Source organism: Taudactylus pleione, unplaced genomic scaffold, assembly GCF_031769625.1.
Source record: "Taudactylus pleione unplaced genomic scaffold, aTauple2 ptg000016l, whole genome shotgun sequence".
Classification (NCBI taxonomy): domain Eukaryota; kingdom Metazoa; phylum Chordata; class Amphibia; order Anura; family Myobatrachidae; genus Taudactylus; species Taudactylus pleione.
Window position 1 is genome coordinate 30,817,886 of NW_028284418.1, and position 17,771 is coordinate 30,835,656.

At 46.7% G+C, this 17,771-nt stretch overlaps 1 protein-coding gene across 1 annotated transcript; it reads left to right on the top strand.

Moving 5' to 3' along the window:
* Positions 1-1,328: 1,328 nt before the first annotated feature.
* POFUT4 (protein O-fucosyltransferase 4) lies at positions 1,329-10,537 on the top strand. Its single transcript, XM_088473464.1, has 3 exons — positions 1,329-2,553; positions 3,322-3,944; positions 8,559-10,537. The coding sequence occupies exons 1-3, from the start codon at positions 1,519-1,521 to the stop codon at positions 8,704-8,706; spliced, it is 1,806 nt and encodes a 601-aa protein (XP_088329590.1). The 5' UTR covers positions 1,329-1,518; the 3' UTR covers positions 8,707-10,537.
* Positions 10,538-17,771: the final 7,234 nt, after the last annotated feature.

Below are 17,771 nucleotides of genomic sequence, written 5' to 3' on the forward strand. Positions count from 1 at the left end.
GTGTCAAGACCATTGCGACCATTGGGCTTGCGACAAGACCCTTGTGGTAGGGTCTCGTTCATCGCAAGCCCCAGAGAGCTTTCGGCTCTAACAGAGCCGGAAGCTTTCCACTGACATCACTCGTGATGTCAATGGGGCTGCCCCCAAATGGCAACGCTTCCATTTGGGCAGCCACCCCCCTTGCCCGCCCACCAAACAGGGCGAGCTGTCACTCAACATCGACAGCTCGCCCCCTTTGGTACAAGACCCGGAGCGATGGATTGTCCGTCGCTAGCCGGGTCTCGCGCATGCGCACGACGGAGCCGGCTCCATCGTGCGCATGCGCTGTGGACCACCATCGACCCGGTTGCAAGCGCTCAGCGCTTGCAACCGGGTCTGAACCAGGCCCACTGTTCTCTATTTAGATTTTGTTTGTTTTTTAATAATAAATGTGTTTCTTTCATTTAACTCTATATATTTACTTGTTTTTAAAAAAAATAATTTATTTTAGCGCTGTCTATACTTGTATATCACATCTGTTTGCCTATGCATGCGTGAGGGCTGATCACCCTGTGACAGCTACTACAATGACAGCGCATGAGCCCTTTTTTTTTAATCTTGCTTCTAGAAGATTGTTTTATTTAAGGACAGCTAAAGCTATGTGAAATTATTTTTTATTTAGTATTAGGCATTTTATTTCTATTGGGTGCACCACTTTATTTTAATATATAAATAATAGTTCTGAATGAGTATTACAGAGCCTCCAACATTACCAGCTCCATTAGGTACAAAATGCTCTGCTCCTGGACTTCCCACTTAATTAATGATTGCAGCCACCTGTGTTGTGACTGCAATCATTAATTAGGTGATAAGTCCAGGAGCAGAGCATCGTGTACCTGATGGGAGGGGTCATGTTGGAGGGTATTTATATATATATATATATATATATAGATATATATATATATCTATATATATATATATATAAAAAACATTTTTGTATAAAGTACTAGTTATTAAAGCTTATTTTCTGAGATACTAGTTCTAATTCAAACATAACATGACCCTCCTTGTCTTTGTGCCCACCATAGCTTGCACAACAGATAATGGTAAGAAGAAAACACTATTTTCTATTTGAAACCTATAAAATAATTTTTACTAAATGACCAACTAAATGTATTGTCTTCACTCTTAAATGCACATAACAAATCACACATTATTTCCCAATTTGTTCTGAAACACCTCCTGCGTATTTTTCTGGATGTTACTACTAGCACTGTGAGTTGTCGATAAAGTTGGTTGATAAAACCAGAAATAACAGGACGTTTCCGGTCTCTCCAGCCACACAGACCGGAAATACTGGCAGCAATTACACTCACACAGACCAGAAGTACTGGCAGCATTTACAGCATCATGCAACTTCCTGCTGAAGCACATCCTCATCCATCCATATGACACTGGCTGTAGCCTGCAGCCCTGTGAAAGACACACGTTACAGTGATGGGATTCTGCTGCTAAGTGGATGGCTGTGTGTAAGAGAGGATGGAAGGTAACTGTAATTGGACTAATGCTGGAACTGTCTGCCACTTCCTCAGGACTGATTCTCACAGTAACAACACAGACATGCTCCACCTTTTAGACACTATGGATAGGGAGCAAATCAGAGCTGGATTGAGATGCTCTTGTCAGCCCTGTACCAAGTGCACGGCACAGCACTACAGTTTCCCAGCTATGTTTATATCCTATGCATCATGGCACACTGCCTGTTACTTTATTACACTGTGTATTTTGTGTTTGCTGTCCTGTGCCTGGGCAGTGGCTGACTCCAGCCAGTGGGATAATCATGGCCCTGAATATGTAGACATACCAGAGAAGGAGACCTTGTGGTCAGAACCAGATGACCCAATGTATGATCTCCTGCATGGATCGCCTGTGTACAGCGAGGCCTCTGATATCCCAGAGCAGCACAAGGGGCAATGGGAACAGTCATCTTTCCAGCCATCCAGCGTTTTCGCTACAGCTGATCTTGGCACTGTGATGGTGGACTCATATCGGGGTCCAGGAAACAGTGACACAAGAGGCAACAAGGAGCTGCCCATTCTTTTGTGGTGGAGTGGAAACTTATTCCCTCACTTTCCTGGGGAGACAGAGCGGATCGACTGTCCACTAAGCTCCTGTATGGTGACAAAGAACAAGAGGGTAAAACTTCACAAGAGGACTAAAGCTATAATTTTCTATGGCACAGACTTCAGGGCTTATGAGGCACCTCTGCCCAGGTTGCCTCACCAGACATGGGCATTGTTTCATGAGGAATCTCCAATGAATAATTATGTTCTATCACACTTGCCTGGGATAAGGCTTTTTAACTACACTGCAACCTTCAGGCGAGAGTCTGATTATCCCCTCACCTTGCAGTGGCTGCCCACTATTGGTTACTTGCAGAATCCGGCAGTGTCATTGGCTGAAAAAAACAGGTGGCGAGAAAGAGGGTATGCACCTGTATTGTACATGCAGTCCCATTGTGATGTCCCGTCAGACAGAGACCGCTATGTAAAGGAGTTAATGAACTACATGCAGGTAAGCTAATTTATCATGATCTGCAATAGCGATATTGAGTTAATGATTACCTACTGTTATTATTTATATAGTATCCCCAATTAACACAGCCCCATACACAAAATATGGCATTCACATTAATCGCTATCTCATTGAAGCTTGCAGTCTAAGAGGTAGATGTACTAAACCTTGGAGAGAAAACACCAACCAATTAACTCCCTGTCACTATTCAAACACAACCTGTAAAGTGACAGCTAGAAGCTGATTGGTTGCTACTGTACAATACAATACCTCTCTTCACTTGCTCTCTCCAAGTCTTAGAGAACTTAGGGGTAGATGTACTAGCATACACGTGCACACATACACACTAGGGTTCATTTTTTTTTTTTTTCAGAATCCAATTCACCTACCATAATGTTTTCGGAGAGTGAGAGAAACCAGAGTACCCTGAAGGAAACTTACGCAAACAGGAGGGTAACATACAAACTCCACACCGATTGACCATGACTGGGAATTGAACTCATGACCTAAGTGCTGTGAGACATGCTAGCCACTATGCTACCATGCTGCAAAAGTAAAATTTCTAAGAAAGTGCTGTTTGATACATTGTAATATCTTTTACTTTTTTAATGGCATGAACAGTACTAAAGTTTTATTTTTACAATGTCCTGGCATAATTTCAAGGAAAGGGGGACTGTAAGCCTGGAGACAGTAGGGAGTTAAAAAGGGTTTTGTCTGATGTAAAGACAACCAGAATCTTAATTTTATTTTAATTTTAATGTGTTTCAGGTTGATTCATATGGTCAGTGCCTGAAGAATCGCCCGTTGCCAAGCAAAAGACTTGAGGACACTTCAACAGCCACCTCCGAAGATCCAGAGTTCATGGCATTTACTGCAAGGTACAAGTTTCACCTGGCGATGGAGAATGCCATATGTGTTGATTATATGACAGAGAAGCTTTGGCGCCCCATGCATTTAGGGGTGATTCCAATTTACCGTGGCTCCCCTTCTGTGAGAGACTGGATGCCTAACAACCAGTCTGTTATATTGATTGATGACTTTGCTTCACCTAAGGACCTGGCAGAGTTTATTCTCTATTTGGACAGAGATGATAAAGCATACCTCAAATACTTAGACTACAAGAAAACTGGAGGGACAACCAACAGGTTCTTACTGACCGCTATGGAGAAAAGAGAATGGGGTGTGAATGACATGACAGCACCTAACTACCTCAATGGATTTGAATGCTTTGTGTGTGATCAGGAGAATGGTAGGGTTACAGCAGAAAAGAGATGTAAGAAGACCCCGGGGACTCCAGTTCTGACACCTCGCATCGCTGGCTTTAATAACATGGGATGCCCCATGCCTGTGCCTGGTATAGGAAGTGCTGACGAGCTCCCAGAAAGTGACAGGTACTCTTATTTCACATTGACCTTAAGAAGCAATGATATAACCCAGTGGTTCTCAAACTCCACACAGGTCACATTTTGTAGGTCACCCAGCAGGTGCACGGGTGTACTGACACATTTTAAAACATCCACAGATGGAGCTAATTATTCCACCTGTGAATCTGTGAGGAGACCTGGAAAACATGCACTGTTTGGGGTCCTGAGGACCAAGTTTGAGAACCTGTGATATAACCTATCACTCAGTGACTTCACTGACATGTTTGCAGATATATCTGTGCATCTGCTGGTGTGTATGGGCGGCCTGCCAATCGCCCATACACATGCTGAAGGGACCCGGAGGTGAGCGACAGCTCAACTGTGCTGGCAAATTGAAATACCCGCCTAGTTGTGACATCAGGTATGACACATCGGGTCATACCTGAGTATATACACTTACCAATCATCGGATGGGTCGGCTGTTTATCTATTGAGTACCCAGCATTATGGAGGGGCACAAGTTTTCATAGGCAGAGGTGAGGAGTTGGGTGGCCTGAAGGTATTCCTTCTGGGGTAAAGATTCAGCTTTTGGGAATAGAGTAAGCTCTAGCACATAACTGATCATCTTGGTAAAACCATACTGCACTGCAGGTGGGGCAGATTTAAAATGTGCAGAGAGATTTAGATTTGGGAGGGGCGGGTCCAAACTGACATCTAAATTGCGGTGTAATAATAAAGCTGTATTTATGGGCTACATGCAAAAGCAGCCAGTATTTGCCCTGCATGCAAAATAAAATGTATATATTTGCAACCCTTGCATTGCAACATGGTTTGTCCTGGTTCACAGTTACTTGTATATCTTACTCTATTCCCACAGCTGAATCAGGCCCAGAGTAAGCACACCACTGAGCTTCATTGTGTGGAGGAGTGCAAAATCTAAATGTCCTTTAGCTAAGTGGGATTACTATAGTGAGATGAGAGAGTGGAGAGGGCGCACTGCTAGAGGTGCGTATTGTAATGTACGGCCATCTCCACTCTGTAAAAGGACTTGACTCACCCGGTATTAACAAACTTTAAAAAAATAAAATTGCCATTCATAATAAAGAGTAATTCCCACATTGGTCTGTTCAAACTGAAAAAAATAGTTCTAGAATAGGCAGCTAATGCTGCACTAGCATGAGACAGCCAACTCAGTGGAATAAAGGTGTTGTATCTACTTATAGATCTAGAAACAAGTGCACGATTATGACATTGTAATCGTACAGTCGTTCCACAGTCTGTGATGTGTCTACACTGAACGTTCAGCCATTCAGTGTAGTCACCTCAATCATCCCGGAACATGGGCAACCTGACATCGTCGTCAGGTTGACTAGCATGTTCGGGTGATGATACAGTGCATCCGGAAAGTATTCACAACACTTCACTTTTTCCACATTTTGTTATGTTACAGCCTTATTCCAAAATGGAATAAATTAATTTTTGTCCTCAAAATTCTACACACAATACCCCTAATGACAACGTGTAAAAAGCTTATTTTGCAAATTTTATTGAAAAAATACAACTAACAAATTGCATGTACATAAGTATTCATAGCCTTTGCTCTATACTTGTTGATGCACATTTGGCAGCAATTACAGCCTCAAGTCTTTTTGAATATGATGCTACAAGCTTGGCACACCTATCTTTGGGCAGTTTTGCCCATTCCTCTTTGCAGCACCTCTCAAGCTTCATCAGGTTGGATGGGAAGCGTCGGTGCACAGCCATTTTCAGATCTCTCCAGAGATGTTCAATCGGATTCTTGTCTGGGCTCTGGCTGGGCCATTCAATGACATTCACAGAGTTGTCCTGAAGCCACTCCTTTGATATCTTGGCTGTGTGCTTAGGGTTGTTGTCCTGCTGAAAGATGAACAGTCGCCCCGGTCTGAGGTCAAGAACGCTCTGGAGCAGGTTTTCATCCAGGATGTCTCTGTACATTGCTGCATTCATCTTTCCCTCTATCCTGGCTACTAGCCTCCCAGCTCCTGCCGCTGAAAAACATCCCCACAGCATGATGCTTCACTGTAGAGATGGTATTGGCCTGGTGATGAGCGGTGCCTGGTTTCCTCCAAACATAACGCCTGCCATTTACACCAAAGAGTTCTATTTACTAAGTAGTGGCTTCCGTCTGGCGCCACTACCATACAGGCCTGATTGGTGGATTGCTGCAGAGATGGTTGTCCTTCTGGAAGGTTCTCCTCTCTCCACAGAGGAATGCTGACAGTGACCATCGGGTTCTTGGTCACCTCCCTGACTAGGGCCCTTCTCCCTCGATCGCTCAGTTTAGACGACCGGCCAACTCTAGGAAGAGTTCTGGTGGTTCCGAACTTCTTCCATTTACAGATGATGGAGCCCCCTGTGCTCATTGGGACCTTCAAAGCAGCAGATATTTTTCTGTACCCCTCCCCAGATTCGTGCCTCAAGACAATCCTGTCTCGGAGGTCTACAGACAATTCCTTGGACTTCATGCTTGGTTTGTGCTCTGGCATGCACTGTCAAGTGTGGGACCTTTATATAGACAGGTGTATGCTTTTCAAAATCATGTCCAATCAACTGAATTTACCACAGGTGGACTCCAATTAAGCTGTAGGAATATCTCAAGGGTGATCAGTGGAAACGGGATGCACGTGAGCTCAATTTTGAGCTTCATGGCAAAGGGCGTGAATACTTATGTACGTGTGATTTCTAAAGGTGCGCATACACACAACGATTTTTTTTGAACGATTTAACTGTAACAACGTCGTTATCGTTCAAAAAATCGTTCAGTATAAACGATGAACAATTATCGTTCATGCTAGTTCACGTTTGTCGATTGTAGTTTGTAGTTCAGTCAGACTGGCCAACTGAACGATTTCAATAGAAGTTGCAACATTTTTCCTTCAACACACAGAAATCGTTTATTAAGTAAAGTAAAACCAACTACTTTGTCAAACGATTTTCGTTCACTTTTTCGAGGGAACAACTGAACGAAAATCGTTCATTACTTACATCGTCGTGTGTGTACACACCTTTAGTGGGGTTTTTTGTTTGTTTGTTTTTTATTTAAATTTGGAAAAATCTCAAAAAAACTTTTTACATGTTGTCATTATGGGGTATTGTGTGTAGAATTTTGAGGACAAAAATTAATTTATTCCATTTTGGAATAAGGCTGTAACACTTTGGTCAGGAAACAAGGGTAAAAATGAAATTCTTGGAGGTAATGGACGGACAGCCCGGCATGCATATGAAGTTTTCTATAATATAGAATGATTCATATGCATGCCCAGCTGTGCCGCAGGGAGGCTCTAAGCCGGACGCCCATTGAGATGTTATTACCTCGGGCGCCCGGCTCCTTCCCTGCAGCGCCGCGTTAGCCGGAGGCTGGAGTTCTCTTCTGAACTCCAGCTTCTGGCTCTCTCCATGCGCACTATGGGAGAGACGTCATGACGTCTCTCCCATAGTTCCGAGGAGCATCCGGGCGGACAGGACGGCGGCGGATGCAGCAGGAGCGGGGATTAAGGTAAGTGGTTTTTTTTGTACAAGCGGCGATACAGGGCCATTATATGGGGGCACTACTACAGGGGCGTTATATGGGGGTACTACTGAAGGGGCATGATATGGGGGCATAACTATGGGGGCACAACTATGGAGGCATTATATGGGGCACTACTATATGATTTCCTTCCCTTCAAATCAAGTGGATAACGTCGGCGTATCTAAATATATTTTGGGGTAAAAGGTAAAAAAGTTCCCTGACCCCCTGCTGTAATATAACAAAATGTGGAAAAAGTGAAGCATTGTGAATACTTTCCGGATGCACTGTAGATGTTAAAAACGACCAGCGGGCGAGCGCATCGCTGGTCATTTTCATCATTTACTTGGCCGATTTGCAAGCAATTGAATCGGCCTGTTTTAATTGCTAAGTGAATATGCACCTTTAGTGTAATAGACAGGAATCTCTCAAGCCATTCGCCATTATTCTTAAAAAAAAATTGAATATGACACACTTTTAAATTATTTTTTTAAATTTATATATAGAGATATATATATATATATATATATATATAGATAGATATGTATAGATATAGATAGATATGTATAGATATAGATAGATATGTATAGATATAGATATATATATATAATCTGTCTATCTAACTAAGAGGGTAAGAGATTTTTATTTGATGTGATGTTTACACTTTTGCACTAAAGATTTTGCCTACTCTCCACACTCCAAAGAGCACAGGAGGGTTGTATTATGAGAATATATGATCATCTATAATTCACCTTACACGTAATAAAATACTTTGTTTTTGACATTTTTAAAATAGTAAAACTTAATGTGACTATTCAAATGACACACAAGGTGGCAATAAAAGCTACAACATCTTGAAACATGCTTGTATCCAGGCCAGAGGTGAAGCTAGGCTATCTGTCACCTAGGAATAAAGCTGGGTACACACCTGCAGGACCAGGCGCCCCAGTGATGCGATGTGATTCAATGATATATTGCATTGCCTGGCCTCATAATGGGCATAGGCCAAGATCTTTCACTTGCACTGGTGCTTACACTGTTGCTGTATACATTCCATACTGTAGTAATATTATATTTTATCATTTCTCTTTTAGCTGGAAGCAAATGTGGCTGCAAGATTACTGGCAGAGTTTAGACCAGGGAGAGGCACTGACCACTATGATCCTGCGCAATGAAACAAGCCAGGAGAAATTTTGGGATTTAATGCATGAAATGTATATAAAAAGGAACATGAATCATTGACAATTATTTTATAAATTTTGATGTCATTTAAATTTTTTACACCAAAGAATCTAATGGAGAGACTTTTTTTTAGTATTATTGTATCTATCTATTATAGATTGTATGATTTACTCCATGTAATCTCTTCCTCTGTTCCAGAGCAGTATTTGTGCCAAAGCTGTACTTGTTTTCTTCTTAGGACATTTATAAGTTAGACATGTTTTTAAATTATTTTACTTTTCACTTTTTAAAACTTCCAGTCATTTTACACTACGAGGAGCAAAGAAGATAAGCAAATGAAGAAAACCAAACGAATCTGTTACATAGTTTGACTCAGAAACTAACATAAAACACATATTTTAAAGTGTTATCCGTTTAGTAAGTGCCCAGTATTAACCAATAGCTGGCAAGATGAAAAATCTGAACTGAAAATTCAATTGTCATCCCAAAAATTTCTTACATGGGATTCAGCGTCCAGACTATCCAGTACATCATGTAAGTGTTCCTCTGGCATCTGCGCAAGAGAACATGCATCTTTCAGCTTTACATGTGCACTACCCCAAAGAGAACAAGTGGTTGAATGCAGCTCATGCTGAATGTACCACAGACAACAGGGTATATAGAGCCTGGCTGCTGTATCCTTCAGTAGGTTCCCTAACAGCAAGCCTGCTCAGTATAGGAAACAAATCTCATCTCATAATATAGCATACAGTATTAGCAGCCTATTCACGAACGTCTCTGTGCACTTATTTGCAGTATTGTAGCTGCAGTATCAGGTTGCTGGCTATCCTAGCATTTGTTCATCAAGTTATCACTGCTTTAAATAGATTAAAATAAATTAAGTGCACTATTTAGTCAAGAAAAAAATAATTTGCAGAGTAATTACCTTATTCTGCATTTGTCTGCAGAATTGCAACATTTTTGGATATAAATGGACCACCTGGAATTTCTCGTCTTTTTGTTCTGCTATCATTTTTTATACCCATACAGCTCCCTTACTATAACTCAACCGCACCACTGAGTAGGATGAATTGACACTGTCATTACCCCATCATTGACTATAAATTAATTGGAATACATAATTTACAAATACAGTATTTTAATGCCATTCTATGGAATGGTGAAGCTGAATTTGTTTCACTGTGAATCTGGATTCATGAAGTGTTACACTGTAGCTTCTCTTACCTGTATAAATAGGGCTCCATACGTTATACAGGCAGCATTATTCCTGTCAGTGTTATACACATTAATGTAGTAGTGCCCTCATACATTAAGAGCAGTGTCCTGTACATTACATAAGCATATGTCAGTAGTTTCCCTGCACAGTATAACGACAGCTCCATGCAGCAGTGCAGCAACATTATTTGAGCATTTATGCAAATAGGCAGCTGCAGATCTAAAGTTGCCAATGTGTAATTGTGATACAATTGATCCTACTTGGGGATATGAAAATTAATACATTGCAGGCAAAAAGCCAGCCAAGGACTGAACTCACCCAGGGGCATTAGATAAACATCTGGTCTACCTGACCAGTCTCTTAGTAAAACTGCAAGAATTACAAAGATGCAAGCATACAGACACAATATTCAGTCGATGATGGGCACTGAGATTCACAGACAGTGATTGTATTGGGCAGTAGCACAGTCACCACTTCAAATCAGTCCACGACCCCCAACCATCTGCTACCAAATGGCCCTTGAATTGGTTGGAGGAGGCATAGTGCTGCTACTGTGGTTTTCTAGAACCTGCAATCAGTACTCGCCCAGTATCCCTTTAGCGCAGTGTTGGCTAACCTTGACACTCCAGCTGTTGTGGAACTATATATCCCAGCATGCCCTGCCACAGTTTTAGCATGCCCTAATAGCAAAACTGTAGCAGTGCATGCTGGGTTATGTAGTTCCATAACAGCTGGAGTGTCAAGGTTAGCCAACACTGCTCTAGCTGCAACATCTGACCACCTAGGCACAGATAGATCTTCTATCAGTGGAGAGTATCACCCAATATGTATATTGGCACACTACTGTGAAATGTATGAAGGACATTGTTACAATATAAATGTTACATTCCATTGTGAAGTGATAGCTTATAGTGATAAAGAGGTTTACAGTAGGTAAAGAATAGTGCAGTGCTTCCTCTTGCATTTTTTTTGTCCAGAGAAAATACCTGGCGGTATATAGAGGAAACACTATTTGTAATTTGAATACTTTTATAAATAAAATGTGTTATACCACTGCCTTGTTACTACTTGTATACGTGAAGCCTCTATAGCCTTTATTGCTATTTCTACCTCAGGGTCCATAGGGTATCCACAGGATACCTTGGGGTATAGGTGATGACGTCAGGCATCGGGCACCATAGAGTTAAGTTTCAGACTCCCAGGATGCACTAGGGTCCCCCTCCTATACCCCGCCCCCGAGCCAAGGCATCTCAGTTTAGTTTGGTGCCCGTCCGGAGTCGGATGCACCTGTTAGAGGGGGGCCATGAAGAGCCCCTGAAGTTTCTACAATGCAGCTGTGGCTGCACATCTGGAAGTACAGCATGGACAGTCAGTCCTGACGTCCATGCTGTCTTCCCTACACCCCCGCCGGTACCAGAACGCCGGTACTGATCCGGGGATGCTGGTAGGCATCTGGGGTCACAGCGGTGACCCCAGATGTTTAGTACCATGGCCGGAATCAAGGGGGACAACAGGTAAGCAGCAGGGTCCCGCGGTGGGTCCCCGCTGATACATGGTCCCGAGTCCCCAGGCAGGGGGCTCCCTGGGGACTGGCTGCAGCGTGGAGCCAGGTTCTAACCTGCGCTTCCACTACCCCCCTGGGACAGCAGGACCGCGGCAGAGCGGTAGTGCTGCGGCGTCCCAGGGGTTAAATGCATGCCAGGGGAGCGCGCCTTCCCTGTCTCACAGCCGGCGCCTCCCCCGCTGCACACAGCCCTCTCTGCTCTAGCTGACTGGTCCTGTGTCAGCTCTTCTCCCCCAGGCCGGCCACCTCTCTGCTCCTCGGTGGCCATCTTTGGAAAAAGCATGGTGAGCGCTGCTGGAAGCTGATGAACGGTGGCATCGCGGTCTGGGTCCCCCTGCATACCTCTCCGTTGGATTAAGGTCTGTGTTTGCAGCGCTGTGTCCTACCAGGCTCTGAGTCTGTGTAGTTGAGGATCAGCGCTGATAGTGCAGGAATTGATTTCTTTGCATTGTATGTGACCTATGCCAGCGTCTGCTGCCTGTACTTTCATTTTCTATCTGTCAGCATTTTAACTGTCCCTGTTCTTTCTGCTAAAGCTCTTGCGGTGCGGTGCTTGCAGGGTGGTCTCACACTATACTAACGAGTATCAGTGAGAGGGGTCACATACTTACCATTATGTCTGAAAGTGATTTTCCTCTCCAGCTTTTATGTACTACAAGCAAGGTACCTATAGCGGAGGGGGATGGTAGTGCGGAGGGACTATGTCGACGGTGTTATTCTTTGACGCGACCGATTACGGTCACGGCTCCGGTTCAGGAGCCGCCCTGGGCTTGTTTTGCCTAAGCGCTTACAACCCTCGTGGGCCAGTTAGCTCCACAGCCTGCCTTCACTCAGATGGGTTTGTCCCAGCAGTCAGTGGTGTCGTCACCCATGCAGGGTTTCCCAAGACAATTGATGGTACCCCACAGTCTCCCTATTTCCCCTCAGGTCTCTCATGAGCCTGCGTGGGTTAATTAGTTAACAAACTCTGTACAGCAGTTGTCAGAAGTGTTGCAAGGGGAGTCTGTGATGCGGCCGGTGGCGTCTCTGTCTGCTCCTTATGAGGATGACGACGGGACGTCCGACGATGGGGAGATTTTGGATCTTTCTGACCAGGAACCTCCCCGTCCTAAAGAGTCGGACGCTAAGTCTAAGGTATATACCTGGCCTTATTCTGGCAGTCCGTACTGCTTTAGTTATTGAGGATGAGGAGCCTCCAGTATCAAAGTCCAAATACGCCTTTTTCAAGGATGTTAAAGGAGATACCACAGTGTTTCCTCTTTCGGGGCAATTAGTTGACCATCTAGAGGAAGCGTGGAAACAGCCAGGCAAACGTTATCAGCCTCAAATGCGTTTAGCAGTGGCGTATCCGTTTGCGGACAATTATTTTGCCAAGTGGGAGTCCCCTCCACAGGTGGATTCTCATGTGACACGCCTTGTCCGTAGTGCCACATTACCCATGCCATCCATGTCCTCCCTTAAGGATGCTACGGACCGCAAGGTGGAGATCTGCCTGAAGTCCGTCTATTCCCTTGCGGGGGGGGGGGGCAGCGCGGCCTGCTATGGCCATTTGCTGGGTTGCCAGAGCTATGGAGCGCTTGGCTGATACGTTGGAGGCGTCCCTCGATTCCGACTGTGCGGCTGAGCAGACGGAATTGATCGGCAATCTCCGGGATTCGGCCACTTATATCAACGAAGTGACCTTGGGTATTAGTACCCTGGCGTCTCGAATTTCTTCGGCAGCTGTAGCTGCTCGTCGTACATTGTGGTTGCGATCTTGGAAGGCGGACGCGGATTCCAAATAGGGTTTGGAAGCGTTGCCTTTTAATGGAGAAGTTCTCTTTGGTCTGGACCTGGACAAAATTGTAGCCACGCTGGCGGCAGCCAAATCGGCACGTCTCCCGTCTGCTGCAGTTTCTTCCGGTTCAGGTAAGTCGTACTTTCGGCCTTATAGGGCCCAGGGCAGGCCTAAAGCACAGTCCTTTCCCCGACAGGCTGGCCCCAAGAAATCGGCCAAGCCCCGGAAGCAGGCCTGGAGTACCAGACATCCGGCTCCTAAGCCAGATGACAAGCCTGCGGCCGGACGGTCCGGGCCTCCCTTTGGGGGATCCCAAAGTGGGAGGCTGTCTGCTGCAGTTCGCCCGGTCACCATGACGGACACTTGGGTTCTCGAGGTGGTCTCACACGGGTATGCCCTCTCCTTCCGGCACAGACCCTGGGCTCGATTCTTCACCACGGGTCTACCATCAGACCGGAACAAAGCCACGGAGCTGCGGAAGGTCTTACACACTATGCTCCAGGCTGGAGTTATAGTCCCTGTTCCATTCTCCCAGAGGGGCCAGGGTTTCTATTCCACTCTCTTTTTGGTGCAGAAACCCAATGGGTCGTTTCGTCCGATTCTCAACCTCAAAGCTCTCAACAAGTCTTTGCGGGTGCCGAAGTTTCGGATGGAGACCCTTCGGTCCATCATTCTGGCACAGGAACCTGGGGACTACATGGTGTCATTGGACATACAGGACGCTTACCTGCTTCCATTCTTTTGCGCCATCAGCAGTTCCTCAGGTTTGCAATCCGCAGCGACCACTTTCAGTTCCGGGCGTTACCTTTTGGCCTGGCGACAGCACCACGTGTTTTCACCAAGGTGATGGCGGTCATGGTGGCTTCCCTGCGGCTGCAGGGAGTCCGCATGTTGCCGTACTTGGACGACCTTCTCTTAGTGGCAGGATCTCCGGAGCTCCTTCTGCGCCACTTGGACCTGACCATTGCGCTACTGCAACGGCACGGCTGGTTGATAAACTGGCAGAAGTCCACCCTGATCCCGTCAACAGCGGATTCTGCATCTCGGAGCCTTATTGGACTCGGGACGTCAACGGATCTTTGTGACGGGGGAAAAGATCTCTGCTTTACAGTCGAGGGTGCGCAGTTGTCTGCACAGCCGCCGGGTGTCTCTGCACTTGGCAATGAGGTTACTGGGCTCCATGGTGTCGGTATTCGACATGGTGGAATATGCCCAGTTTCACTCCAGACCTCTGCAGCACCTGATCCTGTCCAAATGGAATGGACTGCCTCAGAGTCTGAAGTCCCAGACGTTGGTGCTCACTCCGGAGGTTCGCCTGTCTCTAACCTGGTGGTTGCAGACGACCCATCTCAACAGGGGTCGTCCGTTCTGGGTGGCGAATTGGGTCCTGTTAACAACGGACGCCAGTCTTCGGGGCTGGGGAGCGGTCTCGGGTCCACACTTGTTCCAGGGCAGGTGGACTCCGGCAGAAGCAGAGCTTCCAATAAACATCTTGGAACTCCGAGCGGTTTTCAATGCTCTCCAGCAGGCACATCGGGTTCTCTAAGGTCACCCAGTGCAGGTCCAGTCGGACAACGCTACCACTGTGGCCTACATAAACCGGCAAGGAGGAACCCGAAGTCGGGCGCCTCTCGTAGAGGTGTCTCGGATCCTGGTATGGGCGGAGCGCAATCTTCCGGCCATATCAGCTGTCTTCATCCCGGGAGTGCTAAACTGGGAGGCGGACTTTCTCAGTCGCCAGGACGTTCATCCACGGGAATGGTCCCTGCACCCGGACATTTTTCAACTGCTGGTGGACAGGTGGGGTCTTCCAGAGATCGACCTCATGGAGTCCCGGCACAACAACAAGTTGCCGGTGTACGGATCTCGCACAAGAGATGAAGAGGCGTCTCTGGTGGATGCTCTGTCCGTCCAGTGGATGTTCCGGTTTGCTTACCTCTTTCCTCCGGTTTCCCTTCTTCCACTGGTAATCCGGAAATTCAAACAAGAAGGAGGGACGCTCCTGTTGATAGCTCCCGCATGTCCCAGACGGCACTGGTTCTCAGACCTTCAGGGTCTGTCCGTGGACAGTCCTCTGCGGTTGCCGCTACGACCGGACCTTCTGTCACAGGGTCCTTGTCTTCACCTGGACCTGACTCGGCTGTCTTTGACGGCGTGGCTGTTGAGACGGCCATGTTAAGGTCCAGGGGGTTTTCCAGCTCTGTGGTGCGAACCATGCTAAGAGCTCGGAAACCGTCTTCCGCGAGTATATACCATCGTGTGTGGCATATGTTCTTCCAGTGGTGTCGACCGAGAGGTTATGCACCGCGGGAGTTTCATCTGTCTCGTGTACTCGCCTTCCTACAAGCGGGACTAGACCACGGGCTTCGCCTTGCTTCTTTGAAGGTGCAGGTTTCTGCCCTGTCTGTCTGGTTTCACCGTAGGATTGCTACAATCCCTGATGTACGCACCTTTATGAAGGGTGTTCTGCGAATTCAGCCGCCTTTTGTTCCACCCATTGCGCCTTGGGACTTGGCTGTGGTCCTGAGAGCTCTCCAAGGACCGCCGTTTGAACCACTGGGCTCAGTGGGTCTTAAATGGCTTACAGCTAAGACTGTTTTCCTTCTGGCCATAGCTTCGGCCAGACGTGTTTCTGATTTAGGGGCTCTCTCTTGTAGACCCCCTTTCTTGATTTTTCATGGGAACAGGGCAGTGCTACGCACTCGTCCTGATTTTCTTCCCAAAGTTGTTTCCCAGTTTCATGTTAACGAGGAAATAGTTGTTCCAGCTTTTAACTCACCCGGCCTTTCAGTGGGTGAGGCCACTTTGGATGTTGTGCGGGCCTTAAGGACTTATGTTGACCGCACTTCTTCGTTTAGGAAGTCAGACGCCTTGTTTGTCCTCTATGGCTTCCGTAAAAAGGGTTGGCCTGCTTCAAAGCAAACTTTGGCAGCCTGGATCCGTATGGCTATTTCTGAAGCTTATCTTCATGAAGGTCTGCCGGTTCCTCCTTCTTTGAAGGCTCATTCCACTAGGTCTGTGGGTCCTTCGTGGGCAGCTCGACGTGGTGCCTCTGCAGTCCAGATCTGCAAGGCTGCTACGTGGTCCTCTGTCCATACCTTTGTGAGGTATTATGCGTTTGACACCTTTGCCTCTCAGGATGCTTCCTTCGGGCGGCGGATTCTCCTTTCAGCACAGGAGCGTCCCCACCCTTAAAGGATACTGCTTTGGGACATCCCCAAGGTATCCTCTGGATACCCTATGGACCCTGAAGTAGAAAATATGAGATATGGTAAGAACTTACCCTTGTTATCTCTATTTCCACGAAGTCCATAGGGTTCCACAGGACTCCCGCCCTGTCACACCTGTGCTGCAGATGGGCTTTGCTCTGGTCACCGGTTTTTCCGTCTCCCTCTGGTGAGAATGTGATTCTTGTGTGTGTCCAGATCTTACTTCTCTCTCTTCCTTCTCCTCCTTCGGCCTATGGCTTGGTACCTAACTGAGATGCCTTGGCTCGGGGGCGGGGTATAGGAGGGGGACCCTAGTGCATCCTGGGAGGCTGAAAGCTTAACTCTATGGTGCCCGATGCCTGACGTCATCACCTATACCCCAAGGTATCCTGTGGAACCCTATGGACTTCGTAGAAATAGAGATAACAAGGGTAAGTTGTTACCATATCTCATATTTTTGTAATAAAGAACACATTGCACAAGAATCTCTGATTGGATGTAACACCGCCAGGTATAGAGAATATATGCCACTACACAATATGGGGATAGCTAGCTTTATATTAGGAACATTTGCGAATGCTGCAGGAGAAAAAGAGGGAGGAAGAGAATTCGCTAAACTTCAAAACACCGACAGACCCTGTGCCTGATGCAGAGGTGCCCGCAGTGCTGATATTTGCACATTTAAGGGATTTTCTGCTACTGCTCATGCGTGAAAAGTCTACCCAACCCTTACTGTGCACACGTGCAGAGCCGCGGTGGGCCCTGGTAATAGGGGGCGTGGCCTAATCGCGGGAGGCGTGGCCACGCCCCCTTCCAGAAAAGAAAAAAAAGATTTGCAGCGCCAGCGCGCTGGGGAGGGGGGCCCCCTCAGCCCTGCTCAAAGCCAGGGGGGGCACGATCAGTATGATCGCTCCCCCCCACAAGCATAGGAGACTGCTGTGGCTGCTGCTCAGCAGCCTCGAGCAGTCTCCACTGCAGCTCAGCACACGCTGTGTGCTGGGCTGCTGTGAGGGAGGGGCTCCGGGCCCCTCAGGAAGCCCGGGCCCCCCCCTCTCCGCACCCCTGCACACGTGAACCAATGTGTGCGATGGCTTATGCATTTGCGTACAACTTCACTATGACTTAAGGTGGCGTCTGCGATCCATGGGCATTTCATGGTGGGGAATGGGAGGTGACTAAAGTGATCACAAAAAAAAGGAGGTGTCATCGGCAAGCTATGGGAGCGCCATGGGTGTGTCAGTGAACGCGGCTGCTTTACCAAACAGAGCTCGTCTCTAGGGGTACCCTTCGAGTGTGTAATCAGTAAATACAGAGCAATATTAGCTGGCGTCTCTGGGTAGTATAAAAACGCGTTTCTCA